The sequence below is a fragment of the Pteronotus mesoamericanus genome, unplaced genomic scaffold (assembly GCF_021234165.1).
Source record: "Pteronotus mesoamericanus isolate MK-2021 breed Mesoamerican mustached bat unplaced genomic scaffold, CSHL_Meso_final scaffold_1186, whole genome shotgun sequence".
NCBI lineage: Eukaryota > Metazoa > Chordata > Mammalia > Chiroptera > Mormoopidae > Pteronotus > Pteronotus mesoamericanus.
In genome coordinates this window covers 10,207,821-10,235,134 of record NW_026555302.1, presented here as the reverse complement: position 1 = coordinate 10,235,134, position 27,314 = coordinate 10,207,821, and the positions used below count along the sequence as shown (strand labels likewise).

The 27,314-nt window shown below is 60.2% G+C and overlaps 1 protein-coding gene across 1 annotated transcript; it reads left to right on the top strand.

Moving 5' to 3' along the window:
- Positions 1-527: 527 nt before the first annotated feature.
- TNN (tenascin N) lies at positions 528-27,314 on the top strand. The gene is made up of 15 exons (XM_054587519.1): positions 528-936; positions 3,280-3,561; positions 4,009-4,272; positions 7,337-7,522; positions 8,391-8,480; positions 11,227-11,490; positions 14,898-15,161; positions 15,813-16,076; positions 18,324-18,454; positions 19,385-19,517; positions 19,949-20,100; positions 21,268-21,364; positions 22,144-22,311; positions 24,982-25,145; positions 27,171-27,314. The coding sequence occupies exons 1-15, from the start codon at positions 528-530 to the stop codon at positions 27,312-27,314; spliced, it is 3,012 nt and encodes a 1,003-aa protein (XP_054443494.1).

The window sequence follows — 27,314 nt, the reverse complement described above, 5'->3', positions numbered from 1 at the left end:
TAAAACAGGGGTAATAATAGTAAATCCCATGAAGGTTGCTGTGCAAGTGAGGTGACAAGTGTGGACGGCCCGGAACAGTGCCGGCCCACGGCCCGCATCCTGCGCCCTGTGCGCGGCCGCGATTGCGGCACCACTGGCGGGAGGGGCGCACTGGGGTTGTTGTGGAGACGGGGCGGCGGGGGCGGGGGGGGGGGCCTGGCGCACAGCGGGGGCTCAGCGCCAGACCCTTCTCCTTGCTCCTGTCAAAGTGCAGGCGAGTGCAGGGCGAGGAGCGCCAAGAAGGGCCTCCCCGGAGTGGGAACAGGAAGCAAAGGCAGGAGGCAGGAGCGTGCAATGCGTGAGGACAGAGCGAAAGACAGCGCAGTTCGGGTCCTCAGGAGATGCAGGGTGAAGTTTTTCTGCTGGTTTCTCAGCTTCCTGTGGACTCTCAGAATCTGCTTAAAGAGGCTGGTTTCCATCCGCAAATCTCTATGGCTGTTTTTGCATTTCTTCTAGATACAGGCCTGCTCCTCCTCGTCTCTCCAAGGATGGGTCATCGGGGCATGTCCTGCGTCCCCCTGGGGCTCCTATTTGGCTCCGTGCTCCTGGCGGCCTCGGCCCCGGCCACTCCCGAGCCTCCTGGCTGCAGTGACAAGGAGCAGCATCAGGTGACCGTCAGCCACACCTACAAGATTGACGTGCCCAAGTCCGCGCTGGTCCAGGTGGAAGCGGACCCTCAGCCCCTCGGGGACGAGGGGGCCTCACTCCTGGCCCTGGGAGAGGCTGGGGAACAGAATGTCATCTTCAGACACAACATCCGCCTGCAGACCCCGCAGAAGGACTGTGCGCTGGCGGACCCCGTCCGGGACCTCCTGGCCCGGGTGAGGAGGCTGGAGGAGGAGGTGGCGGAGGTGAAGGCGCGGTGCCACGCCCAGCGTTGCTGCCAAGGGGCTGCCGGTGAGCTCGCCGCCCCCGTTCGTTCAAGAAGCACTTCGTGAGCCCCTCTGGGTTTCCTTGGGGGACTCGGCACTGGCAGCGGCTGCAGGGGCACACGTGGCCGGCGGGGAGGACAGGGTGCGGGGTGCCTTGCAGTGAGTCTGAACTCCTGGGTTAATGCCTCCTGACGAGCGGGCCGCCGGGTGCCGCTTTACCAGCAGAGCCAGCCTCTTCTGCTGGGGAAAGCGATGGACTCGAGAGGAAGGAGCAAGACAGGACTGGGGACAAGTCTCAGTTCTGCTACTTCTTAGCTCTGTGACGTTAGGCAAATTCCTGTTTCCTAAAGTGTCCAGTGAGGGTAATTCAGTCAGCCAGTCTGGTTCTGAGAACCACAGATGATGTATTTAAGACATCATCTGGCCCATAGTAGAGAGTCGGCAGATAGTTTTTTCCCCCCTAACTTTTTTAAGGACCTTGAACAGTGGGGGCTGGTGGGGAGGGCTCAGAGGGGGAGGGCCGCTTTGCCTCCCCTTGTGGGGTCAGGGGCAAATTTGTCTTCCTGACTGAGCCGAGTGAGAGGAGGCTGGGCATTAAAGAATAGCTGAGAGTAAAATTAAGGAGTTTGGGGACTGCTGCTGGGAGGAAAGACCCTGGGCTGGCGGCTCCCGCCGTGCTGGGGGGACGACACCTCTTTGGCCAGGAGAGGGGCGGCTGCTCTGTCTGCGTCCCCAAGCCCAAGGCTAAAGAGAGGTCTGCTGGGGCGGCAGGGGCGGGGGCGTCCTGATGGGGCCGAGACCCCTCCAGGCTGGGCAGGGAGGGGGTCAGCCGCTGGCGGGGCGCCTGGAACTGCTCGCTCCTTTCCTGCTCGGCCTCGTTAACGTGGGCCCGGGGGCATGGGAAGGAGGCACTGGTGGAGCTCACGTAGGTTTGGAAATCGCTGTTATAATATCTTCTAGCAAGTAGCCCACTGCACAGGCCACGGAAATCTCCCCTCCCCAGACAAGATTCCTTTGCGGGGAAGGTGGGCCGTTCTTTTACTCTCCCTCAGCAGGTTTGCTGCTGGTTTGCTGAGGGAGGTGTGGGGGAGGGGGTTGAGTTTGGACCCCTCCTTCCACACCCTGTCCCTGGGCACACCGGCAAGGCCTGGTCTGACGGGAACTGAGGTGCCGGGCAAAGACGGCAAAGACGGCAAAGACAGCAAAGACAGGTGCGGGGGGCGGGGGTGGGGGCAGGGGTGGAGGAAGGCGAGGGCGGGGGGCGGGGGTGAGGGGGAGCAGCATGGTGTTTCTGTCTTTGAACACCCAGGATGCCTGCAAAAGAAGCAAGGAAACATTTTCAATTACAGTTTACATTCAATGTTACTTTGTATTAGTTTCAGGCGTGCAGCGTAGCTGCTTAGACAATCGTATGACTTTACAAAGCGTTTCCCCCAATATTTCCAGTACCCTTCCCCACCACGGGCACCGTACATAGGTATCACAATATGTTACTGACTGTACTTCCTATGCTGTACTTTATATCCTCATGACTGTTCTGCAACTACCAATCTGTGCTTCTCAATCCCTTTCCTTTTTTTAACAGAAACTTCCCAGGCCGATCCAAACAATGCTGAGCGGCCCTTCACATATATTTCCACGCGTCCCATGTATTACTCACAGAGCTAGACAGGAACGAATCAGCGGGGAACTGCCCTGGGGGGTGGGAGGGGTCTCCGCGGAGAAAGTGTTTTCAGGAAGGAGAGCAGGTGTTCAGCTGTTTTGCGGGGCTGACTGGCCTACCCACGCCCCCCTCCCCCGCCCCCCCCGCCGACCGCAGCTGCTCTTGCTGTCCAGGATCAGAGAGGGGAGCCTGGCTAATCCCTCCTCCCACCCTCGCCCCCGGCTTCTGGGCTACTTTGTATGTAGCTTCTGCAGGTCCACTTCCCCAGGCTCCAGTTTGGGCTCATTTCCCAAGGACCTGGCCTCGCTAGGCCCAGCCCCCTCCAGCCAGGGTACAGCGGGCTCGCCCAGCCTGGCGCTCACCTGCCCACCCAGGAGCCTGGCCCGTACTCAGTCCAGGCTGGAGCAAAGGCACCATCCTAGGGAGGTGCCGAAGAGTGACCACCATGAAGCGGGGGGAGTGCCAGACGGTTCCCGTGGGCACCTGGGATGGGCATGGGAAGGGAAGGGGGTTCCTTTTTTAGGCAGAAAAGGAAGAAACGGTCGTGGATTTCACAGGCCAGAGTCTGGCCCAGGTTGGAAGGGGCAGACCCCCTACGTCCTCCTGTGAAAGCGTTCCGCAGGGCCTTCCCTCTGGGCTCCCCAGGGACGGAGCCCCCCCTCCCGCCCCCCTGCCGCCCTCAGCTCTGTCCCCTCTCGCTGGCAGGTGTGAGCCACCACTGCAGCGGCCACGGAACCTTCTCGCAGGAGACCTGCAGCTGCCGCTGCGAGCCGGGCTGGGAGGGCGCTGACTGCGCCACGCCCGCCTGCCCCGGGAACTGCAGCGGGCAGGGCGTGTGCGTGCAGGGCGTGTGCCGGTGCCACGAGGCCTTCACCACGGAGGACTGCAGCGAGCGGCGCTGCCCCGGCGACTGCAGCGGCCACGGCTTCTGCGACACGGGCGAGTGCTACTGCGAGGAGGGCTTCACGGGCCCGGACTGCGCGCAGGGTGAGTGGGAGCCTCCGCTGGCCCGGGCGTGCACGGCCTCGGGCACCGGGCAGCCACCAGTCAGTCACCTCTGCCCTCGGAGGGGCGCCGGCCTCTGCCCATCAGACCCCCCGGAGGGCTCCTTAAAGCACAGGTGGCCGCGCCCACCCCAAGTTTCTGACTCAGCAGGTCTGGGGTGGGGCCTTAGGATGCGCATTTCTAGCAAGTTCCCAGGGGATGCTGCTGCTGCTGGTGTGTGGACCGGTGGCCTTATGTGACTGAGTGGCTGTGTGTGTGCGCGTGTGTGTGCACGTGTGTAGGGGTCCATGTTCACTCCCAGCCCTGCCCAGCCTCCCCGCCCCCCACACCCATTATGGCAGCGTTTACGTGTACAGCGGGTGTCCGACGCGTGCCCACTGGGCGTGGGCCCCAGCCCCCTCACCATCTCCCCTCCCCGTCCTGCCGCAGTGGCCGGCCCGCAGAACCTGCAGCTGCTCTCGGGCTCGGAGCACTCCCTGCTGGTGGGCTGGCGGCCCTCGGCGGAGGCGGACCACTACCTCCTGGGCTACCACCCGCTGGGGGAGGCGCTCTCTGGGCAGCCGGTGCACGTGCCCAGGGAGCAGCACAGCTACGACATCCGTGGCTTGCTGCCTGGGACCGAGTACGTCGTCACCCTGCGCAACGTGAGGAAAGGCGTGTCCAGCAGCCCCCAGCACCTCCTGGCCACCACAGGTGAGGGGCGCCTGGGCCCACGCTTCCCAAGGGTGGCGCTGTCCGGCCTGTTTCTCCTCATCGGCCCCCGCCAGCGCCCTTCCACTGGCCAGGCCGTTGTCCGGGGTTGGGGCTGCAGAGAGAGCCGCTGCCGGCCTTGGGGCTGGGGAGAGGCCCGGGTCCTTGCTGCCCTCCCCCGGTTGCTGAGCCCTCCTAGTGGCGACGGAGCCTGCCGCACGGGACCCCCTGAGACTGAGGGTCCGATGGCCCGCGCCCCCCCACAAGCAGCCACGCGCCTGTGTCCCCAAGTCCTGGCAGAGCCTCCGAGGCCACCCCGCAGGTTTGGGTTGGGAAGAGCGTGGATCTATGAAGCTGCCCATTAGACAGATTGAGCTCAGCAGGAAAGTGGGAAGAAACAGGGCAGTTGAAGAAGGTGTAATGGACAGGTTATTTACGAAGGGGCGGGTGGGGTTTGGGTGGTCTAACACCCTAGGACTGGCCTCCCTGGGATCCCCCCGGGCTGACGGGGAGGAGGTGGGAGTCGGGGCTGAGACCCAGCGAGAGCGGCAGGAGAGGGCCGCCGCCGAGGCGCTTTCGGTCACGGGGTGCCGGCTGTCGCTGTGTCCCCCGCAGGGGGTGAAGGAGTTCGGTTGCCTGAACTCTCTTTCCTGCCCTTGGACTCTCTGGTCGCTCTCACCAGTGGAACCCACCAGAAGCCAGAGGGCAAGGGGGCCTGGACGATCCCAGGGGTCAGAATCTGGGGTACAGAGCAGCATGGACGACGGATCTGGAGGAACAAACGGAGTCTCCAGGGCACCCCCAAACGCTGCCAAAATGCTTGGAAGGACAAGCATCTCTATTTACTCCTTAGAAATTCTTGTTTCCTCATGGAAGGTCCTAAAGCTGCTTAGATCTTCAAGGGCTTGGAGAAACCTTATTGTCTAAGTGGTTCTGATTCATTTCTTCATGCAGCATATTTGATTGAGCAGCCACTATGTGCCAGGCACTGTTCTAGATGCTGATTAAAGTGAGCTGCCTCCATCCCGCCCTAAACTCCTGGGGAAAGATCCAGAGAGACCCAGACGGGTGGGCCTTTGGCACACAGTGTCTGCAGAAACATCTGGCTGCCTGTCGTCCTATTTGGTGGTCGGGGGTGGGGAAGGGGGTAGGGAAGGACTGGAAAGGCCTCGAGGGACTTGCCATCCTGGGGGCACAGTTTCATGTCGCCTCTGTCGGCGCCCTCCAGCCAAAGAGCCCCTCTGAAACGTCCCTGCAGCGGAACAAGCTGCATTCATGGGTGGAAGCAGCAACGGGGAGACGGCCTGCCGTGGGGCCGTGGGCGTCGAGGCATTCGAAAGACCAGCGTGGAGCACGCGCTGGGCTAGGTGACCCGGTAGGATGTAAGGAAGCAAGGCTTTGCACGCGCTCGGGAGGTGGGGGGACTCCATGACGGCAGCCCGGGGACCTTCGCCTCGGAATGGGTGGCCTGGGGTGCAGTCCCGGACGTCGGTTAGGAGAGAGGTGGCTTGGCCTTTGTAGTCGTTTAGACGGTGTTGCCGTTTTTGCCTGTGTGCAGACGTGATCACGCAAGGTCTTGATCTGTCGCGGCCACAGAGCGGCCGTCTGATACGATGTCCTGCGAAACGGTTTGCGTCCAACGGGAGAGCACCAGGGCCTGCCGGCGAGAGCGGCCGGCGCCGAGCTCGGGGGCGGCGCCCTCACTCTCACCGCCTCTGCCTTCAGGCAGGACAGTGTCCCAAGCCTCTGAAGAGCAGGCGTCTGTTCTGTTCTGGACTTGGTTTCTGTCCCACTTGGCTTCTTGTTCTAGGGACGTAGGACCCGGCAGTGGCGAGGCTTCCCTTTCTGTCTGATCCGATTCACGTAAACTCAGTCTCATTCCTCAAGGGAGCCTCCGCCCAAGAGGCACTCACCCCTGTAACAGCCTTGACCGTTTTCATTAAATTCCTGCCTTTTCACGGATGACCCCTGCAGGGCCTTCTTCATTACTCACTTCCTGACCTGCTCCCCCAAGGATGCTGTCCCTGAAGGGAGAGCCTGCAGGCGGGCGGGCGTGGGAGCTGGTGTGGGGGGCGGGGGGTGCTCGGAGAGAGGGCTCTGTGAGGCTCTCCGTTCATGACAGAGTGACTGGGGACTCGTCGGAGCCCAGGGGCCTGGGGACCGCTGAGCTCCCTGCCCGATGCTCAGTTCTCTCTTCCGCGTCCTTGAGGAGGGGTCAGTTGGCCCGGGATGGGGGGCGGTGACTGAGGACGGGGGCGGGCCAAGAGTCTGGGGCCCTGTCTCCCAGGCAGGCTCATCGGCCTGGGGCCTGGCCGCGGGAACTCAGGTGCTCCCGAGGCCCCAGCCCCTCGTCACCGCCACCCAGGGTCCTTCCCTCAGACCACGTCAGCGAGCCACTCCCTTTGTGTTAGTCATTAAATCTGCCCTGCGTGGAGGGGGAATGATTTAGCCATGAACACTTCGCTATGAATAAATGTGCACGCAACTCTCCTTCAGGGGGTGGACAGGCAGGTGGGACAGCCCAGGACACCAGCACCTGGTGGGGGTGCTGAAGTTCGGTCGAAGGTGCAGGAAGGATACTCAGAAGGACCAAGTTAAAGCTACCGACTTTAGTTCTGCCTGGGGTCAACCCTGGCAGGAGCATCGGGAGGCTGAGGCAGGGGCGGGTGATTGGGCCAGCGTTGCGCTCCAGAGCCTGTGGAATGCGTTGCCCGAACTTGACGCGGAGGGGCCTGAGCCTCTTTTCCTGGGCCGAGCCTTGGAGGGTGGGGGCCCTGCCCCTGAAGGACAAGGGTTCAGTCCAGAGCAGCCTGAGCCCTGGGCCGAGCGCCCGGGAGGGGGGGTGCTGCGTGGGTCCGTCGGGGCGGGGTGGGCAGAGAAGGCTTTCCCCGGACAGAGTCTGTCCTCTGTGGACCATGCGCAAACCAACAGCTGCCAGGTGGTCCATGGCACCTGTTAGGAACTGTGTCCTGGGGCTGAAGCCTGCTCTCGGTGCGTCACGAAAGGGACCTGACCCGCCGGCCACGGCTCTTCACGGCCTCCTTTGTCGTACTGGCCCCTGCCCCAGATCTCGCTGCGCTGGGCACTGCTTGGGTGACAGACCAGACGGAGAGCTCCCTGGAGGTGGAGTGGGAGAACCCCCCAACCGAGGTGGACCATTACAAGCTGCTGTACGGCCCCCTGACGGGGCAGGAGGTGGCCGAGGTCACCGTGCCCAAGAGCAGCAACCCCAAGAGCAGATACGACATCACCGGTAAGAGCCACGGGGACGTGGATGGTGGGCCGGGCACAGCGTGTGCCAGGAGTCAGTGTGCACGGGGGTCCTGGGGCCTTAGCAATCGCTGGAACCCGGGCCCCCGAAACTCCCAGACGTGCACCCACTCTAGAGGCCCGAGGGCTCTGCCCAGCCCCCCAGAGCGACTCTGGACTCTCAGGGCGCCTCTGGGTCACAGGTGGCGCGTCCCAGACGGGGCACCTGAGGCTCAGACAACCTCCAGGGCCCTCTTTAAGAAAAGCAATAAGGCGACCACACATTCGGCGCGTGGCCCTGGAGGGGGCCCGTGAGGGGGCGGGCCCGAGGCCTCGGCTGCCCCGAGGGGCCCCACTGCCTGTGGGGCGGAAGGCAGCGTCCACTCACTCGCTCTGCTGTGGGCCGCCTGCACGTTGCCAGCAATTGTTCACGCTGATACTTCAGAGAAAGCACCGCAACGAAAGGCAGGCAAAAAAAAAAAAAAAAAAAAGGGAAAAATTTAGGTTAACTCATATAATGAGAAAGAAAGAAACTTTTGAGGGGAAAAGCTAGTGGGGGGCAGGAAACCGTGGGGATGTAGTAACATTGGGAATCCAGGGCTCGGTGGCCCCACAGAGGAAGGGAGCTCCCTCGGCTTCATCTCATCCGTTCTGCCCCCACCCCCCACCCCACCAGAGAATGAGCCCCTCCTCCGCGCTCTGTGCTGGGGGTCTGGGGGCCTGCAGCGCTTCGCCTACCCAGGTGGACTGTCTTTAGGCGAGAGGCATGGTCCCTCTCCCCGCCCCCAACAAGAAATCCTAGGGGGGCGCCGTGCCGGGGGCCAAGGGTCCAGAGGCTGCACTCACGTCCGACGCTGGCTGCTTGTTCCCAGGTCTGCAGCCCGGGACCGACTACAGGATCACCGTTGTCCCTGTGAGAGGAGACCTGGAGGGCAAGCGGGTTCTCCTGACCGGCACCACGGGTAGGAGCTGCCTAGAGTCCCAGGGCTTTCCTCAGGTTCGCCTTCTGCTGTTTTTCCTGGCGACTCCTCCCTGGGTACAGCTCTGGGATTCGGGTGCAGAGAGATCTGTCTTTGTGAACTGAAGCCTGTTTTGGGGGGCAGGGGACAGGAAACAAATATCTCTTATTGCAGTGTTTTTTGCCATTAAGAATCTCCCCCAGGATCTTTGAGTCAAGAGAAAAGGCCATTTCTGACACCTTTCTGCTTACTTTTAATAGCTTCAATCACTGGGTTATTTTTAAGGCAATCATTGCCGTGGACCCTGGCATCTTAGCTACGATCTGTCCTTTCTCCCTGCTGCCCTGTGCGTTTTCCCGACGCCATACCCCGGCAGTCCGCTTTAAACGTCAAAAGGTGTTGAGGAGCCTCACGTGGGGTGGCGGCATATTCACCGTCGGTGGGCTGAGAAGACATATAATGACAAGTGTGATAAATCAGTAACACCTGACAATGAATCTATAATTTATTAATCAGAAAAGAATTGGAGGTCATTATAGCTGTACATGCTAGCTATCCTGTGTAACATCAATTTTTAGACGATGCTTGTTCCCATGTTGAGTTGTGAGCCTCCCACACTACCCCTGTTCTCCTAACCCCAGTTGGGAACGTGATCTAGGGCACAATGTCCCTGGGTAGAACCTGACAGTCCCCAGAGCAGGGATCTTTGAGTTTCGGACTTCCTGGAAAAGTTTTCTAGTTTTTTTTCCTTTCAGTCCTGGCAGTAGCTGGTTGAACGGTGAGAATAAGGGTAAACCAAGCAAGGTTTCTCTCACATCGATGTTCCTCTCTCTCTCGCTTCCTCTCGCCCTGCCTCTCTCTCTCTCTCTCAAAGCAATGAAAAAATGTCCTCGAGTGAGGATAAAAAAATAATAATAAGGGAAAAAAGGATCTCTCCTTCCTCCGAGTATTTTGCATTCCACGAGACAGACAAAGTCATGGGCATGTAAGAGCAGCAGAGGCATGCGCAGGGAGGAGAGGGCACGCGCCAGGCATTTCCCGTGTAAAAAGCCGCTCGGCGGAACTAACCCCACACAAGGAGGCAGCCGATTGAACACCCTCGCCCTGTTCGTGCCCCAAGTGCCTCGGAGGGCCTCCAGGAAGGCAGGGCTCCCGAAGCGGCCGCCTCCAAGCGGCCAGCACGGCTGGCCTCCTCTCCGTCAGGCCCTCGCGGCTGCCTCCCATCAGATGACAACAAGGGACAGGCCACTAATGAAGCAGCAGGGATCCCCTCATCCTCAATTTCTCTACCTGTAAAAGGAAAGGTTGACAAAATGAGGTTCCAGTTTCTTCCGTCTCCCTCTTTTCTGTGGTCACGAGTCTGGGAAACGCTGCGGCGGCCTGCGCCTGTCCGTGCTGCATGTAGGGGAAAGGGCTGTGGGGTCTCTGGGCTCTGATTGCCTGGCTCCTGGGCTCCAAACAGCACCCGGCCTGCGCACCCACTTGCTGACGATGTTCCCGGAATTTTCCCCCTTAGACCAGCTGTGGAAGAGGAGCTTTAGAAAATCAATCTTGCTTTGTATCACTTTCCAAAGACCGGGTTCTGCAGGAAGCGGCCCCGCCCTAACCCTTTCCTCGCAGACTCCCACGCACATCAGTTGCGGGGTGAGCCGCGGGCAGCCCCGGCGGCTGAAAATCGCCATGTCCCCTGCTGTCGAGACCCCCTGCGCTCTGGGTGCCGCGAGGCTTCTTGCACACAGTCCTCGGTCCCTGCGGCAGCATCGCAAACGCCGCTATTGCCGCTTCCATAGCTGAGGATGGAAGCCGACGACGTGCGGGGGGTTCAGTGAGCCAGGGAGCGGCATTGGAAGTTAGGGTCGCGGGGGGCCGACTGCAGGAAGAGGCTCGACCTCTCCGCGCGCGTTCTCCACAAACGGCGCCTTTTCAATCATTTTACTGCTGCCGTGGAAACCAGTGGAGAAGGCCCGAGAAAGTGAACGCGTGAAACGTAGATACTGTCATCCAAGGGCCCGCCCTCCGTGACTTCGCCTTCTAGCCGTGGCACAGGCCCCGTCCCTGCCTCTGTCCCCACGCCCCGTCCCTGTCGATTAAACACCCTGGCGGTGCCTCTTTCCACTGCGCCCGCTGGGGGTGCACAGGCGCCCTTGTGAATGGGGCCGGCTGCCCCTGGCGCCTGGGCCGTGGCTGGAGTGTGGCCGCGTGCCGGTGGGGGCTCCCGCGCAGGCCAAGGACCGCCTCACCGGGCCGCCTGTGCTGAGTCTTGTCACAAAGTGGAGGGCACTGCCCTGCTGTGCCCAGACAGTCCTATACTCACTTTGGGAAATTCGTGCTCGGCACCGAAAGCAGCAACGGGGAGGGGAGGGACTCCTCCCGCTGGCTGCGCGCGAGTGCCCCCGAGTGTCCCGTAGGGCTGCCCAGGAGTGACAGCCTAGGACTGCTCCCTCTCTCTCGTTGTCGCTCCAAGTTCCAACCTACTAGGACCGCTGATTCAGATTGCAGAAGCCTTTCAGGTCACATATTTATTTTATTTACAATTGATTATCATTATTGAAGGGCTCGTTTCGTCCCTCATGAAGCCCCCTCTCCGCGTAGGGGTCGAGCAGAGGCCAGGTGTCTGCCTGTCTCAAATGCTGGCCACACCCTCTTGTGTCGTGTAAACTGTGGTATGAGGTCACCCGGATGAACTAGATCTTGAAGCAACCGGCCAAATGGCTTCTCTAATTTTCCTTTCTCATGTGTTTTTATGAAGACATTGATAGCCCGTCCAACGTGGTCACGGATCAAGTGACAGAAGACTCGGCGGTGGTGTCCTGGGACCCCGTCCAGGCTGCCATCGATAAGTACGTGGTGCGCTACGCCTCGGCCGACGGGGAGACGCGGGAGACGGCGGTGCACAGGGAGCAGAGCAGCACCGTGCTGACGGGCCTGAGGCCGGGGGAGGCCTACCGCGTGCTCGTGTGGGCCGAGCGGGGCGGCCGGGCCAGCGGGAAGGCCGACGCCATGGCCCTGACAGGTGAGGGCGGCGTGTGGCGGGGAGGAACCGGGGGCCGTGCCTGCCTGGCCGCAGCACCTCCCATGTAAGGCCGGGGCGGGGGGGGGGGAGCAGAGCAATTTCAAATTTCCTAACTATGAATTTTTTTCCTTTTTAAACCTCAACCGGCCTTTTTATTAGACACAGAAGGTCACCCTTATCTGTGTTGGAATGCCCTGCGGGGCTCCCTCAGAGCAGCGTAGCACTTTCTAATTTTTATTTTTTGGACGTGGACACCTGAAACGCTGGGCCGGCAGGGACTGTGCACGCTTACCTCGCGGCCTGCGGCGCCTGCGCAGCGCGCGGGGGTGACCTGGAGCTCGCTCTCGGGCCGCGGAGATGGTTTGCGTCCACAGTCGACACTCACCAAAGGGGCGGGCTCTGCCTCGAAGCTTCGCAAGGGCCACCATACGCCCCTGTCGCTCCACTCCACTGGGCGACCGGAGGCTGCACGGGGCAGACCCAGGACAACCCCCTGCGTTCACCTCCCCGGCCCTGGCCCTGGCCCTGGAGGGCGCTGGAGGTCCCCCACACTCGACAGGAATCAGAACAAGACTCGCTGGTGGGCCGGGCTCTGTTTGACAGCCACGTGGCAGAGAAGCCCCCGGAGGAGCGGATGGTTAGTTTGGAACAGAGGTTCGGAAGCTTGCGGGTCCAGGCTGTATTATAGCTGAGAGCTTGGGGCGAGCGTCTTCCCCTCTGTTCCTCGGGTTCTTCTCTGTGAAACGGGCATTTGGGTGTCTGCACCGTGGGGTTCTGCTGAGGGTCCTGTTCCCTGGTGCCTGTGAGCGCCCGATGCATTGCGAGCGCTGCACTGTGATGGCTGTGTCCTTTCCGAGGGTATGTCCGTCTGCCCGTAGCCCAGGCTGCTGTAACGAAATTCCGCGGACGGGGGCTTCCCCAGCAGAAAGGCACTTCTCACAGCTCTGGAGGCGGGTGGTCCCGCGCGCTGAGGGCCCGCTGACTCAGTTGCTGGTGAGGCTGACAGGTGGCCGCCTCCTTCCTGTACCCCGTTGGGGAGAGGATGCTCTGGCCTCTTCCTCCTGTCTAGGCACTAAAGCCGTCCCGGGACCCGCCCTCACACGCCCACTTAAACCTCTTCGCCTCCCAGCAGCCCCGCCCCAGATACCGTCAAATTGGGGGCGGGGGCGTCAACATATGAATTGAGGGGGGTGCGTAAACATTCATAGCGAATGTCAATCAGCATTTGGCCAATCGAAGTATTTCGGGCTGCGCAGGTGTCTGGGCCCAGGTGGGCCTGGCTCCCTCAGGGGACGGAGAAGAGCTTGGCTGCGAGGACGGGGAGATCTAGCTTTGTTTCCCTCAGGGTCAGCCTTCCATGCGGGGCTGGAGAGGAGAGCGAACGGTGTCCCCTTTGAGGGCCGCAGAGTCTCTGCTGCAGCTGCTCGGTTCTGCCACTGGAATGAGGAAACAGCCGTAGGCAATCTGTAAATGAGCTGCCATGAATGTGTTCCAATAACCCTTATTTCTAAGAACAGGCAGGGGGTCAGACTTGGCTTGCGGGCTCTAGGTCACCAGCTCCCGGTTTCTGTCACTCACAGCTTCCCATTTCCCGCGATTCTGAGCGTGATGAGGGCAAAGAGCCTGTGGGTCAGCCTTCCCGAGGCAGGGGAGCTGCAGCAGAGAAGAGGCTCCTCTCTCGGGCCCGGGGTGTGAGTAAGCGCCCAGCTGGCGGAGAGCCGTTGGGGTGTCGTGTTGGCAGGGGCCTTGGGCACGGGGCCCGGCTCGGGGGGCACAGAGATAAACGGCACAGCTCGCACCTGTGTGGTGCCCACAACCGTCTGGGTACAGAAGGCAAGAGAAAAAGATAAAATGCAGTGAGTTATGTTTTACACAAAACTAATACCCCTGAACCTGTGGTACCGACAGCAGCCCGGGGCGGGACAGGGAGTCATGGGGGGCTCTCTGAAGAGGGGCGGCGCCTGAGCAGAGCCGGAGGACGGCGGGATTAGCAGCGGGGGCTTGACCAGGGCGGGGGTCAGGGGCACTGGTCTCCACGCAGTGTAAAGTCCACGCGCAACTTCTGACTCCACCAGACTTTGCTACTAACAGCCTGCTGTCAGCTGGAAGACTTACCACTAACGCAAACAGCCTATTAACACCTATTTTGTATGTTGTATTACATACTATATTCTTACAGTAAAGTAACCTAGAGAAAAGAAAATGTTAAAGAAAGTATAAGGAAGAGAGAATACATTTACAATATTGAAAAAAAAAACCCACGTACAAGTGACCGCGCACAGTCCCAGCACACGCTGTTCAAAGGTCAGCTGTCCAAGGCTCGTGGTGTGGGACTAGGAGAGGCTGGTCTTCCGTCATAGCCAATGAGCAGAGAGTTGAATGATGTGCTCCCACGCGGTGCATGGTGGGCAGGCCCGGGGGCCCGGGGGCGGGGCGGGGGGCCGGTGGCTGGGAGCCCCGTGGCGGGCACTGCGCCCAGCGGGCCCGGCTGGCGCGGCAGGTGCGGTGGGCAGGTTGGAATGCAGTCGCTGTCACAGGAAGCTCAGCCGGTGCAGGAGGAGGAGGTTTGTGGTGCAGCAGAACAAAGACGTGCCCACCCGGCACCCAGCATCCTGCGTTTTTGACCTCCAAGGGTGTACGTTTTGAGGAAAGTGGTATTTCATACCTCCAGCGGGCTGTGCAGCAACAAAGAGCTCATTTTTGAGCACTTGCTGTGCGATGTCTCGTCCGCCATTTGCCGTGACCTATGAGGGAGGTGCGGTCGTGCCCTCTCCGCAGAGACCAGGAGCCCGGGGCTCCGGTCGCGCAGGCTGTGCAGAGCCAGCGCTGCGCAGCGGCGGCGCCCGGTCCCAGGACGGTCGCACGGACACCTGGCCGGTGCTACCAGCAGGATTGTGCTCAGCAGCCCGGACCTCAAACCCCGTCAGTTAAAAAGTCCCTCGGGTTTCGGGCCGCAGACGTCATGTTTTAAAGGGGAAGAACTGGCAGCTTCTCTTTCCAGGATAATTTTCTTCTAGAGCAAACGCAGAGATTTATTGCAGTATAACTGCTTTCAGCGGGTAGGTACAAGGACTTGGAAGCTGCACGGGTGCTCCCTGTAAATCCAGAGGAAAGCAGAAATCTGTGTACGAAGACCGATTCTTTTTATCCAAAGGCAGCTTGTGGGAAAAGTTTACAAAGCTGAGACTTTACGGTGGCTTTGTACGAAGCCTTCTTTTCAGGAAATGCAGTTAGCTCCTTCTCGGAGTCTCTGACCACTTCTTTAATTAAACCCTTACGTCATTTCAATCATTAGCATAACACGCAGACTGTGGAGTTCATTGAGGTCATTCTTTTGGTGATGTGTATCCTGGCCTTTCATGAACTAGAGAGTTGATAAATGCTACACTCTTTCATTTCTTTTAAAGAAATTGACAGTCCCCAAAACCTGGTGACCGACCGGGTAACGGAGACCACGGCCACCATCTCCTGGGACCCGGTGCGGGCGGCCATCGACAGGTACCTGGTGCGCTACACGTCTGCTGACGGAGACGCCGGGGAGGTGCCGGTGGGGAAGGAGCAGAGCGGCACGGAGCTGACGGGCCTGCGGCCGGGCGTGGAGTACACGGTGCAGGTGTGGGCCCAGCGGGGGGCCCGCGAGGGCCGCAAGGCCGGCACCTCCGCCGAGACAGGTAACAGGACAAAGGCGGGCGATTGAAATGGAATGTTGAGCGTGTGTGTTTGAGTGTGCGCGGTACCAACCGGTGTGGCCTGAGCGAAGGGACTTTGCAAAGCAAGGCTTGGCGGTCGAAGAGGACAGCGGGCCCAGTGGTTATCTCCACGAGCTGCCCTGTCCGGCAGCGCGGGGCTGCCCATGACGCCCTCGGCCCCCTGGAAGGGAGACGCGATGGGTGCCTCAGCCACATGTGTAGCAGACTCAGCGGAGATGTTGAGGCTGTGGCCGCTGCTGCGCTGGTGATAACGCGTTTAGCATGATGGCCCGTGAAGTGGTCCGTGGGAAGGTGGTAAGCGAGGTGCCCTGGGCGTCATGGCAGGTGCATGACTGACTGTGTCGATGGGCCATGACGTGGCTAAGAAGACAGCGTTCCTCCCACATTGTCAGCAGCTGGAAGCCAAGAGAGTATGTCAAGTTCACAATGAGTAGCCCTTTGGACCTGGGACCTGGGGGTGGCTTTTCCCTCCACTTCCACTCGGGGGGAGACTCAGGATGGGACCGTCACAGGCCTGCGCTGAGTGCTCTGAAGATGAAGTCGTGATGGTGGGCTGGTGGCTGTCTCTTCCGTGGCTTCAGAGCTTAAACTTCTCTAAACATTTTCTTAAAGAAATTGACAGTCCCCAAAACCTGGTGACCGACCGGGTGACGGAGACCACGGCCACCATCTCCTGGGACCCGGTGCGGGCGGCCATCGACAGGTACCTGGTGCGCTACACGTCTGCTGACGGAGACGCCGGGGAGGTGCCGGTGGGGAAGGAGCAGAGCGGCACGGAGCTGACGGGCCTGCGGCCGGGCGTGGAGTACACGGTGCAGGTGTGGGCCCAGCGGGGGGCCCGCGAGGGCCGCAAGGCCGGCACCTCCGCCGAGACAGGTACTGCGCAGGACCGGACAGGGGACGCTTCACACGTGCCGGGGCGGGGAGGGGCCCGGGGGAGGCTGTTGTTTCACCTGAGGATGTTCTTCAGAGGGGTTCCCTCCTCTTACCCATGAGGTCATGTGTTGACATAACCTCTCATACTCGCGTGAAAGCGTGTAGAGGAAGTGGTGTCAGGTAAGGCTGTGTGCCGGTTCCAGAAGGCTGTGCAAAAGGCAGCCTCCCTGACCGCGCCCTGCCCTGGACACAAGAGCGTGGCCTGGCCTCAGCCCCAGGCCGGCGACAGGGGCCAGGAGCCCCGGCGTTTCCCTCTGCCAGGCCGGGGCCGCAGCACAGCGCCCCCTCCCCGACGGCCCGTCTCCGGATCGGGGGCAAGGGGCCTGTGGACCGGGCTGGGCATGCATGGCGGGGCCTCCGGTCTCGGGACGTCGCCGCGCCAGGCCCCAGGGGCGCCTGGGAAGCACCTGGGAATAGCCCGGTGCCCTGAGGCCCGCGGGCCTCCTTAGCCAGCCGGGGAGACCTGGCCGCCCCCGCTGTGCCCGAGGGCAGCACGTGGACCACTGGAGTTAGAGGAGACTTGAAATTTTTAATTATTTTTATTAGTTACAATAGTTTTTCACCAAAAAAGTGATACATGCTTATGAAGAAATTTTCAAACACAGGTATGTAGAAAGCAAATCTCTTTTCCCCGCCCCAGGCTCCGTAAGGACAGTGCTGCTCCGCAGAGGCAGCCAGCAGCTTCTCCCTCCTTCCCCCCCCACACCGCCCCCCCCCCCGTTTTCTCCTTCCTCCTCACCTCTGTCTCCCTTCCTCCCCTGTTCCTCCCTTCCTCCCTTCCTTCTTTTTCCTCTTTTGCTTCACTCTTCCCACTTTTAAAGACAGCAGTATTATCATTTTCTACTCCACAGAAATGTGGAAGTGAGGCAGGCCTCTCCTGTCGCTAACCCAGGACAGGCGGGCAGTCACAGAGGTGGCAGAAGCCAGCGTGAGATACTTAAATCTTTCAGAGTTTGCTTTGATTCTGCAAGAGGGAAGTTCAGTTTTTCCATGTGACAGATACACTAAAATCCATACCAGATGTTCCGCTGTAGAAAGTCAAACCAAGCTGACATCACAGAAACTCAAAATTTGTCAAAACATCCTAACTCAAAACAGCAGCTGCCTGATTTCTATTCAAATACCGCAATTCAGTTCTCAGCTGAAAAACCACTGGGTATAAAATAGCCTGGAGACACCTTTTTTGGGAACTTTGATATTAAAATCATATTCTGTAATAACTTTTCAAAATGGAAATTTCCATTCCTATCTTATTGGGTTGGGAAAAAAAAGTCTTCTGACCAGTCACTCTGGTGTTGACTATGAGTTTTGCTGAGCTTTAGTTTTTCCAGTCCACTGTCCCTGCATCCCCGCGCCCCCGGCCCCCCCGCCGCCCCCAAGTCCCCAGTGCAGTTTGCACGGGAAAGTGCACAGGGCTAGAGGACGGCTCTGCTTGTCTCTGCCTCTGCTTTCCCTCCCCTCCCCTTCCCTCCCCTCCCCTCCCCTCTGTTCCCATCCCTCCTTCCTCCTCCCTCTTTATACAAACACCACCCCCCGCCCCTGTTTCCCTCAGCACAGAGCATGCATCCAAGGCCACACATTTAGATACATAAGAAATGGAACCTCATATTTCAATACCAACATAATGTCCATCATAAGCCCCACTCTGCATGTTGGACACAAATCTCAGTAAATTTAGGGTCACGCTCCTTCCCCCGGGTTGGATGGAAAGCCTTGGGTGGTTCCCAAATATCAAGCCTGGGGGCGCGTCTGGCACTTGGGCTGTCTCTCCTGGCAGCTGTTTGCCGAGCCGCCCTGGCCTCCACGTGCCGGGCTGCCCGGATCTGCGCTCTCCGGTGGCTCCCACGCCACTGTGGAAGCCCTGCCGTCTCGTCTCGAGCCTGCCCTAGTCTAGCTTGCTCCTCCCACCACCCTCTGGGGGCCTGCTGGGCGGGGGGAGCCCAGGGTGACTCTGTGTGGAGTGAACGCCACCCAGGCACCTGTTCCTTCATCCTTGTCCTCAGTGGATCTGTGCTTGTGGAGGCAAAGGTCAGAAAGGGCCGGTGGCGAGGAAGAACAGAGCTGCCACTGGCCAAAGGGAAGGAGAGCGCTGGGAGGGTGTGTAGGCAGAAAATGTAAGTTAACCCTTCAAAAATCACCTTGCCTTCATTACCTTAGCATAATAATCGCCTGACTTTTGATGTACAGACATCGACCCTCCCAGAAACTTGCGACCGTCTGGTGTGACACAGTCTGGGGGAGTACTGACCTGGACGCCCCCCTCTGCTCAGATCGATGGCTACATTCTGACCTACCGGCTCCCGGACGGCACTGACAAGGTACTGGACCCTCCTGTCTCTTCCCTGGGCGTCCTCGCCCGGCCCCATATAAAGCAACTGACTCGGGTCAGCCGACTTGATTGCCAGCCCCGTGACAACCTGCCGATGATGGAGCTGATCCTCACTGGTCACCTGCTGTGTGCAAGGGACAGTGCCAAACACGGTTGGTCGGTCGTGGCTCTCGTCTTCAGGGCTAACCTGTGCCCGCTTCCAGCTGCCCGTTGCGTGTTTGCCAGCTGCATGTCAGCCCACGTTATTTGTTTCTCTTCCCCCATAAATCTTAGCTCTGCAAGGACAGGGGCTTTTTGTCTCTTTTTGTTGACGGCCTACCACGTAGGCGCTCGATAAAGATTTATTGAATGAATTGATTAACTGTTATTTCAAAGATGACACCTCCCACCTGGAATCTGAAGGCCAGTAAGTTTTCAAAATTAGTCCCAATGGAAAATTATTATCTTTTCTCCTTGGCCAGAAAGAAAGAAGGAAGGAGGGGAAAAACAAAAGGCGCATTGATTTAGTCATTCGCCTGGGACAGCCAGCTCTGCCTGTCAGAGGAGGAAAGCAGGTTCGGGAGGGAGGCTGCTGAAAAACCAGCCGCCCCTCCAGACCGCGGGGCTGGTTTCACGGCCCCCCCCACTCCCCAGCCGGGCGTGGCGGGCTGCGGCTCGGACCTGGGGGGCAGAGGTCGGGAGACCTGGCGGGCGCCCCTGGGGCTGCTGCCTCCTGCTGGCCCCCGGCCCGTGCCCTTGGCGGTGCTGAAGTCGGAGAGGCGGCTGGGGCACACTGGCCCCGGGGCTGCCTCTGAGCCCTCGGAGGCAGGTACCGCGCTGTCCCCAGAGCTTCTGGCGTTGGCGCCCCGGGGATGTTCCTGGTGCCCGGTGCTGGGCGTGACAAACTGACCGGCTGCCTCCGGTCTTGTTTATTTGGTAGGAGGTGCGGCTCGGACAAGGGGATCAGAGGTTTGAGCTGCAAGACCTTGAGCAGGGCGCCGCCTATTCTATCTCCCTGGTTGCCTTTAAGGGTGATCGCCGGAGCAGGGGAGTGTCCACCGCCTTGTCCACAGGTACTGTGGACCCCTGTACCCGGAATGAGGATGTCACAGGGGAGGAACCTCCGAGAGGCCGGGGCCGGTGTCCGCGCAGGAGCGGGTGGCTGCCGAGCTGGGGGTTTCTCTGGGATGGGGAAATGGGAGTGGGATGTGGACTCAGCAGAAATACTTCCCCTGGTAGAGAGACCAAAGAGGGGAGCGAGAGGGGGCCTTTTTTCGTGGGGCAGTCGGGTTGGGGGAGGGAGTGAGGTGGACTTGACCTTATCTCTAGCGCGTTTGGGCAGGTTGATGAGAGCAGAGTGAGTAGAATAAGACGTGAGTGAAGAGCCAGAAGGGGCCGAGCAGGAGGAGGTTACGAATCATTCCTAACAAGATTAATTAACTTAAAATAGGGGACTAGCCCCGCGCCATTCTCTTAACGACGCCGCCCTCTGCTCGGCCCCTAGTCGGTGCCCGTTTCCCACACCCCGCGGACTGCAGTCAAGTCCAACAGAACGGCGCTGCCGCCAGCGGCCTGCACACCATCTTCCTGCACGGCGACCCCGGCTGGCCGCTGCAGGTGTACTGCGACATGGCCACGGACGGCGGCGGCTGGATCGTGAGTCCCTGGAGCCCGGGCGGCTCTAGTTCCCCTCTGTCCCCAGGAGAAGGGAGCCCAGGGGCCCCCAGTGCACGTCGGGCCCGAAGCCCTTCACGCCTGGGGCAGAGCAGGCCCGGGCAGGCTCAGGCCGGTGGCAGCGAGGCTTGCGGGCCTGTCCCCACCTCACGACGCCCTCTGTGCCTGTGTGCGCGTCATCTGCTCTCCCCGCTCTCCTCGCACGGCCTCGCCTAGTAGGGCCCTCCCGGAGAACACAGCCCTGCACGAAAGCTGTAGAGGGGGCGCGCGGGATGACGGTGCCATCGCCCAGATGGGCAAGGGGGGCTGTGCCGCGGCTCTGCCCCACGAGGCGTGGCGGGCCGGGAGCAGGCCTCAGGGCTCCAGCCTCCCCCGGGTCACGCGTCTTCCTGCTGGGTCAGGTCAGGCCGCCCAAGCGAGACATGTGCCACATCCTCTGGGGGCTCCGTCCTCCGACTTGGAGCCTGCCGTCCAGCTTCCTCTTCCTGGCTCCTCGGAACAGAAACAAGGCCTGTGGGGCTTGGATTAGAGGCCTCAGAGAGGGACACGTGGCGAGGTCCTGGTCATTCCCGCCCTGTGGGCAGGGTTGATTCTCCCGGGGGCGGTTGTCGGCTGAAACCACGGGACAGGTTGTGGCTGCAGCAGCCGGATCCAGTGGCTGAGGAGCCGCCTGGGGGGCTGCCGTCCCATCCTTTCGTCTCCCCGCCCCGCCCCGGTGCCCAAGCACACGGAGGCCGCCCCAGACCCAGGGAAGCGCAGGGGGCTTGGCGGGCCCCTTCGCATCCTCTCAGACTCACGCTCCCCTCTGTGAGTCCAGCCTAGATCGCTCTGTTGAGCTCTGGGCCTTACACTCAGCAGCTCCTGTGGCATCTTCCATCACCAGGACACCTCAAAAGTGACCCTCACTCACGGGTCCCCAGCGAGCATGTGGGCATCGTGAAGCCCGTCCTCTCTCAGAGCCCCGGCCTCCGCGCCGCTGCAGCCGGAACCGCAGACCCGCTGAACCGCTCTTGACCGCCCCTCCCAGCTCCACTCTCTGTCCACCGCCACACCTGTTGGCAGCACCTTCTGTCTGTCCTTGGGGCGACCCCCGACTTGGCCATGGCTGTGCAACGCATCAGAGGGAAACGGCCGTCTCTCCCTCTTCAGGTCTTCCAGAGGCGGAACACCGGGCAGCTGGACTTCTTCAAGCGCTGGCGGACCTACGTGGAAGGCTTTGGGGACCCCAGGAAGGAGTTCTGGCTTGGTACGACCTTGGAGAGTCCGGGATCGTGGGGGGTGGAGGGGGTTTTCCCCCTCAGAAAGCTGGTCAGGCAGCTTGAGGATGCTCACCCTACTCAGGAAGGAGTCCCATGGCCAGGGACCCTCCGGGGAACCTGCTGGCCAGTGTGCGGGGAGGTTCCCACATGCTCTGGTGAAAGGGTGGGACTGTCCCAGGGGGCCTTTCTGCTGTGTTCGAGACCCGCAGGGTTTGCCTGGAGCCTGGAGCCTGGGAAACCGTAGGAGCAGAAAAGCAGTGGGCCGAGCGGGATCCCGGGCGGCCGTCAGGAGGACGTGCTGGCCGCCCTGGGCAGCCTGCGGGCACTGCCTGTTCTCTCTTCCCTCTGCTCCGTTCTCGAGCAGAGCTTCATGGAGAGGGAAGTAGCCAAAGATGTCCACTGGGAAATGAATTAAAACTTTGTAATCGGGGTACTCGGTGCCCGACAGAGTCGGCTTGGTACAGAATCCCTTCAGGGACCGCACAGTGAGTGGTAGGCCCCTCTGCCCTTCGGCGGGATGAGTGGACAATGACCACAAACGGCTGAGGCCTTTGGGAGATGGAGCTGAGGGGCGGGGTTGCCCCTGGTGGCCCCCCGTCTGCCCTCCCAGAGCATGTGGCTTCTACACTCAATAGCCCGATGGTGCCAAAGAAGTAACTGGAGGAGAAAATGAGCCCCTCACAAAAGAGAAAGTGGGGGAGGCCCCCATGAGCAGAGGAGGTAAAGGCTAAGGTGACGTTTGGTGAGTGGACGTCTTTGTTTCCAGGACTCGACAAGCTGCACAACCTCACCACTGGTACCCCGACCCGGTACGAGGTGAGGGTGGACTTGCAGACAGCCAACGAGTCTGCCTACGCCGTGTACGACCTCTTCCAGGTGGCCTCCAGCAAGGAGCGGTACAAGCTCACCGTCGGCAAATACCGAGGCACCGCAGGTACGGGCGTGGCTCCCGGCAGCCGGCCCGTGCCCGCCTGTCCGAGCCGGGGTTTGCCGAGGGCCGCGGGTCTGGGGATGCAGTGCCTTCTGTGAAGGTGGCTGGTCCTCACTGACGAATGGCTGAGGCCCGGCTCCCAGCAGGGGGTCTGGGGTAAACAACGTCGGTAAAGCAACCCCGCACCATCGTGCAATCAGAACATTGTCCACTGACGCCCCGCACGGTGCCCCCGGTTCAGGGTGCTGCGCGCTGGCTGAGGAGCTGCATTCCGAGTGACGCGCCCCATGCCGCCCGCCCGCCTCTCGCTGGGCTTCCGCAGAGCTCCGCCGTGCACTCGGCGTGTGTGCTGGTCCTTCCATAGAGACAGAGAAATGAAGGTGCAGGTGAAGAGAAACGAGCAGCACGGCTGCAACCGGGGGTCTTCACCTCGAGGAGCTGCTGCTCCCTGGGTTCCTTGTTGAGGGAAAAGAACGGGAACACTGGGGTGTACCACTGACTATTTTATTTAAGCGGGGAAGGGTGGTTATTGTTTTACTATTATAGGTAAGCCTATATCTGTAGTTTTTAAAACCCCAGCAAGTAGGTCTGTTGTTTGATTTTGTATGTTTTTTCACTTTTTAGAAATTGTTGTTCTATGACAGTTGTCCCAATTTTCCTCTGTTGCTCTCCCCTGCCCCGCCCACCCCCCCTCCCCGCTCCCTCAGTCAGTCTCCACCCTGATGCCCATGTCCGTGGGCCATTCACACCTGTCCACTGATTTTGCACGGTTTTGACTTTGGTGTAACTGGGTAGGAACGTGCTACCAGCCAGACTGACCAACTGTACGAGACACGGTCTCTCCCCTTAGACTCCCATGGAAATAGGTCAATGATAACAGAAGGTAACTTCGGCAAAGAGTCTATCTAATAAGCGGTCAGGAGGCCGAAGAGCTCCAAGAGCGTGGGCAAGGTGGGGGCGCTGGGGGCATGAGGGGCTTCCGCAGGACGGTGGGCTGGAGGCGCCCGACCACGTAGAACTTAGGTGGGAGGGAAGGGAGGGGCTCCCCAGGCCTGGGGGCGTCCAGGACGGAGTGGAGGCAAGGAAATAGCGGTTTGTTATTGGGACCTGAGGCCTCTCAGAATGGTCTCAACGGCCCCCGTTGGCGGAAGACGGCCCGGGCACCGCGATCTGAAGTGGCCAACTGCTAATGAGAAACTTCTTCCAGGTTTTAGGATTTAACTTAAAAAAAAATTCACATGAATTTTGCATTTGCCCTTGTTTCCCAGGCCTTAGCCTGGGTCGAGGGCACAGGAATTGAGTTTAAAATAAGATATTGCCAGTCCGGCCTTTCTGTGTACCCTCGGGGATGTGCTGTGTTGTAAAGAGCAGCCGTGAGACCCAAACAGCTTCCCTCAGAGTCTGTGAGGAGACAGTGACAGGGAACGTGGCCACGTGGGGTGTAGGCTCCTTGACAGGCCCCTCGGGTCCAACCTCTGTGGCTCCGTTTCCTCGGGGGACTGGGAGGTGCACGCCCCCCGCCCCCAGGGCTCGCTGAGGGGCCCCATGAGAACACGCTGTGAGGGTGACCGGTAATCTCAGGGATCAGATACAAGTGTAGGTGTCGTTCCTGTAAGAACAGGACTTAATTAAGCTTGGGATTGATATGGGCTCTTACTGCCTTTTACGAGCTGAATTAAAAAGTAAACGTATAAAAAGGATGACAAACACAATGGGGGAGACAGGGGAAAGACAAGTAAAATAATTACAGGTTTCCAGACGCCATAAAATGGAGCACTAAAGTGTATTGTGTGCCCAGAGGGCTCTGGAAGTCCAGGTGTGCGCTGTTGGGAGGGCGCGAGGGAGGACGAGGAGAGGACTCCTCCTTGGGTTGCGCTGAGCTGGGCTGTGAGGGAGGGGTAGGGCCTGGACCAACGGGGAGCAGAGAGCTGCCTGTGCGTGCGCAGAGGCAGGGAGGCTGGACCCCTGCGCCGTGCAGGTGGGAGGTGTCCGTGCAGACAGCAGGCTGCGAAGTGGTGCACAGGGGACAGCCAAGTCCCAGGCCTGCAAAGCAAAGAGGGGGAACTCACCCCACCCCCCAACCCCCGCCCCGTGCGGCAGGAAATAGGGCGGGAGGCCGAGATGGTGGATGCTTAGGCTTCAGGAGGGCCCGGACGGCTGCTGTGGGGACGCAGGTCCAGCGAGGCGGGAGCAGGCCTAGGTGGCAGTAGGGGGAGAGGTGCGCGAGGGGGCTGCGGAAGGAAGAGCCTGATAAAGGGGTGCAGTGCGGCTGTCAGACACGGCTCGGGGCTTCCATCCGGGCGGGCGGCTGGGAGGATCTTCGGGCAGAGACAGGGAGGGCGGGAGAGGGTGGTCGGGTCCCCGGCGAGAGTCGACAGGTCTCTCGCCGGGGACCCGACCAGAGGCGATAGGTCTGCTTCTGGGGACGCGGATGGTTCACATGACAGAGAAGCTTCTAAGTGAGAATGCTACTAAGGCCATTGGAGAAACAGGCCTGGCGTGTGGGTGGCAGGCCCGGAAAGAGGGCCTGGCCCTGTGGCCGCTTTGAGGGGCAGGGCTTCCTTTGGCGTCACGGGCCGACCCTGGCCTTTAGGCGCTGGCGGTTCTCAGGCGGGTTCTCAGCCCTCAGTGGGGAGGCGCCGCCTCTCACCCCTCGCGCCTTCCCTCCTGCAGGGGACGCGCTTTCCTACCACAATGGCTGGAAGTTTACGACCTTTGACAGAGACAACGACATCGCCCTCAGCAACTGCGCCCTGACGCATCATGGCGGCTGGTGGTACAAGAACTGCCACTTGGCCAACCCCAATGGCAGATACGGGGAGACCAAGCACAGCGAGGTGGGTGACGGGCTCTGCCTGCTTTCGGTGCCCAGGGTGACGCCCTCCGGCTGGCTCGTCTGCCCCTCTCCGGCCGGCGCCCCAGCCGGGGCAGTCGGCCTCGTTTCCAGGCTCCGTGGCCTTGAGGTCACGCAGCCCCGCCCGCGCGCCGCAGCCCCCACCCACTCTGCGCTCCCCCAGGCCCGGGGGTGGGGCCGGGCTGCCATTGCAGAACAGGGAGGCGGGACGCGGGCCCACACCACCTCACTTTACCAGTTCACACGTGGACGCTGTCTTAGCTCCGGCCGCTGTAACGAAATGCGGCACGCTGCAAGGCCTGCCCAGCAGGCATTTATTTCTCAGCCTTCTGGAGGCTCGAGGTCCAACATCAAGGTGTGGGTAGGTCCGTTTCCTGGCAAGAACCCTCTTTCCTTTCCTGGGCCGGGGGGTGGGGTGGGGGTAGGAGGTCGCGCTCTGGCGTCGCTTCCTCTTCTTACAAGGGCACCAGTCTCCTCCTGGGGAGCCCGCTCCCTTGAACCCATCCAGCCCTAGCTGCCTCCCCAAGGCCTTGCCCCTTCAATGCCATCGCATTGGGAGTCAGGGCTTCAACATGTGCATTTTGGAGGCGTGGGGAACACAAACATTCCGTCCATAGCACCCCTTTCATCATCTCCATTTGTTCTCCCAGTTAAACCAGAGCTATTTTTCTCCAGCCCTTTGATCACCAGGAAAACAAAGTCTTTGTTGCCTCTGGCCAGACCCACCCTTGGATCCGGGTCCTCTGAAACCAGCCAGAGTCGCCCGGAGCTCTGTGCTGAGCCGGTCTCCCTGTTTCAGAAGGCGTCACAGGGCCGAGGTCTCGGGGTCTCCTCCCTCGCCTTGCTCTGAAACTCTCCTGCCAGCAATCTCTCGAACCTCTAGGACGTGGGAACGCCATCCTCCCTCCTCACGGGCTATGGGCATCTCCTGCCGCCTCCTCGCAGCCTCTTGACAGTTGCCTCTTTGCTCCCACCCCTCCCCTCCCTGGACGCTCCGAGTGCCCACCCAGGGTTTCTGGTTTCCCATCCCGGGTCCGACCCTGGCCTCCAGGAGCCCCCCGCCACCCAGGACCCCCCTTGCGCCAGCGTCGCTGTGAACCTCGGCGCACCTCAAGTCCAGGCGCACTTCGATTGCCTTGGTCCTGCCCCTGCCCAGGCAGCAGTGGGGCTCCTAATCCTGACACGATTTTTTAAAGGGAGGAAAAACATGCCCCAGGGAAGCAGAGGAGGGTGGGCCCGTGAATCACGGGGGGCAGCGCGGGGCCCAGCTCAGGGACCAGACGTTCGGAACGAGCAGCCAGCACGCCCTAAACCAGGCCCGTATTTGCTAATAAAAGACATTCATCTGGTTAATGTGCTTTTCACAGTCTGCAAGGCATTTAGTTTCTTGTTTATTATTTACCTCACAAATTAAAATACATAAAATTGGTCACTTGGGCTCTTTATTGGCCAGGTTGCAAGGTTATTAAGTGAATTAAATATTGCACTCACCAGTCAAAAGACATAAAATGGAATTTAGTTTTTAGCAGGCTGTTCGTTACCCCAGAGCTAATATCTAAATAGTCTAAATTGAAAATGATTTCACACAATTGGCCAATTAATATGTTTATTTTTGCCTTTAAATTTTCGGAAAGGAAAGAGTAAAGCAGAGATAATGTGATCATTGCTGGCCAGGTTGACCCTCTGGTTTCTGAGCCCCTGCGGCTCCTTTGGCCTTATCCACCTCCTGGCCCCCCTCCCCCAACCTCCCGCCCCCATCTCCAGGGCAAGGCGGTTTTCATGCCTGTCTGACCCCAGCTGCCCAGCAGAGGGCGCATGTTTCTAGATTTGACCCTCGTTTCCCTTCCGGTAACTGCCCCAGTCATCCTGGGCTCTCGCCCCTAAGCAGTGAGGGCGTGGTTTCCTAGGCAAAGGAGCCTCCCTTCGTACCACACCCCACCCGACTCTCCGCCCAAGGGCCTCCTCTTGATGTTGCCCTTTGTTTTTTTTTTGTTTTTTTTTAATGCAGGGGGTGAACTGGGAGCCGTGGAAAGGACACGAATTCTCCATTCCTTATGTGGAGCTGAAAATCCGCCCCCATGGCTATAGCGGGGGGCACGTCCTGGACAGGAAGAAGCGGACCCTGGGAGAAAATTCGAGAATGTTCTGGTGA

What these genes read in the sequence shown, in the direction of transcription:
- TNN (XM_054587519.1), top strand. Translation starts at nt 528, where the DNA reads ATGGGTCATCGGGGCATGTCCTGCGTCCCCCTGGGGCTCCTATTTGGC. An exon ending in CGGCACCTCCGCCGAGACAG is followed by an intron (nt 16,077 to 18,323) that starts GTACTGCGCAGG and finishes TTTGATGTACAG; the next exon opens with ACATCGACCCTCCCAGAAAC. An exon ending in CAGGAAGGAGTTCTGGCTTG is followed by an intron (nt 21,365 to 22,143) that starts GTACGACCTTGG and finishes CTTTGTTTCCAG; the next exon opens with GACTCGACAAGCTGCACAAC.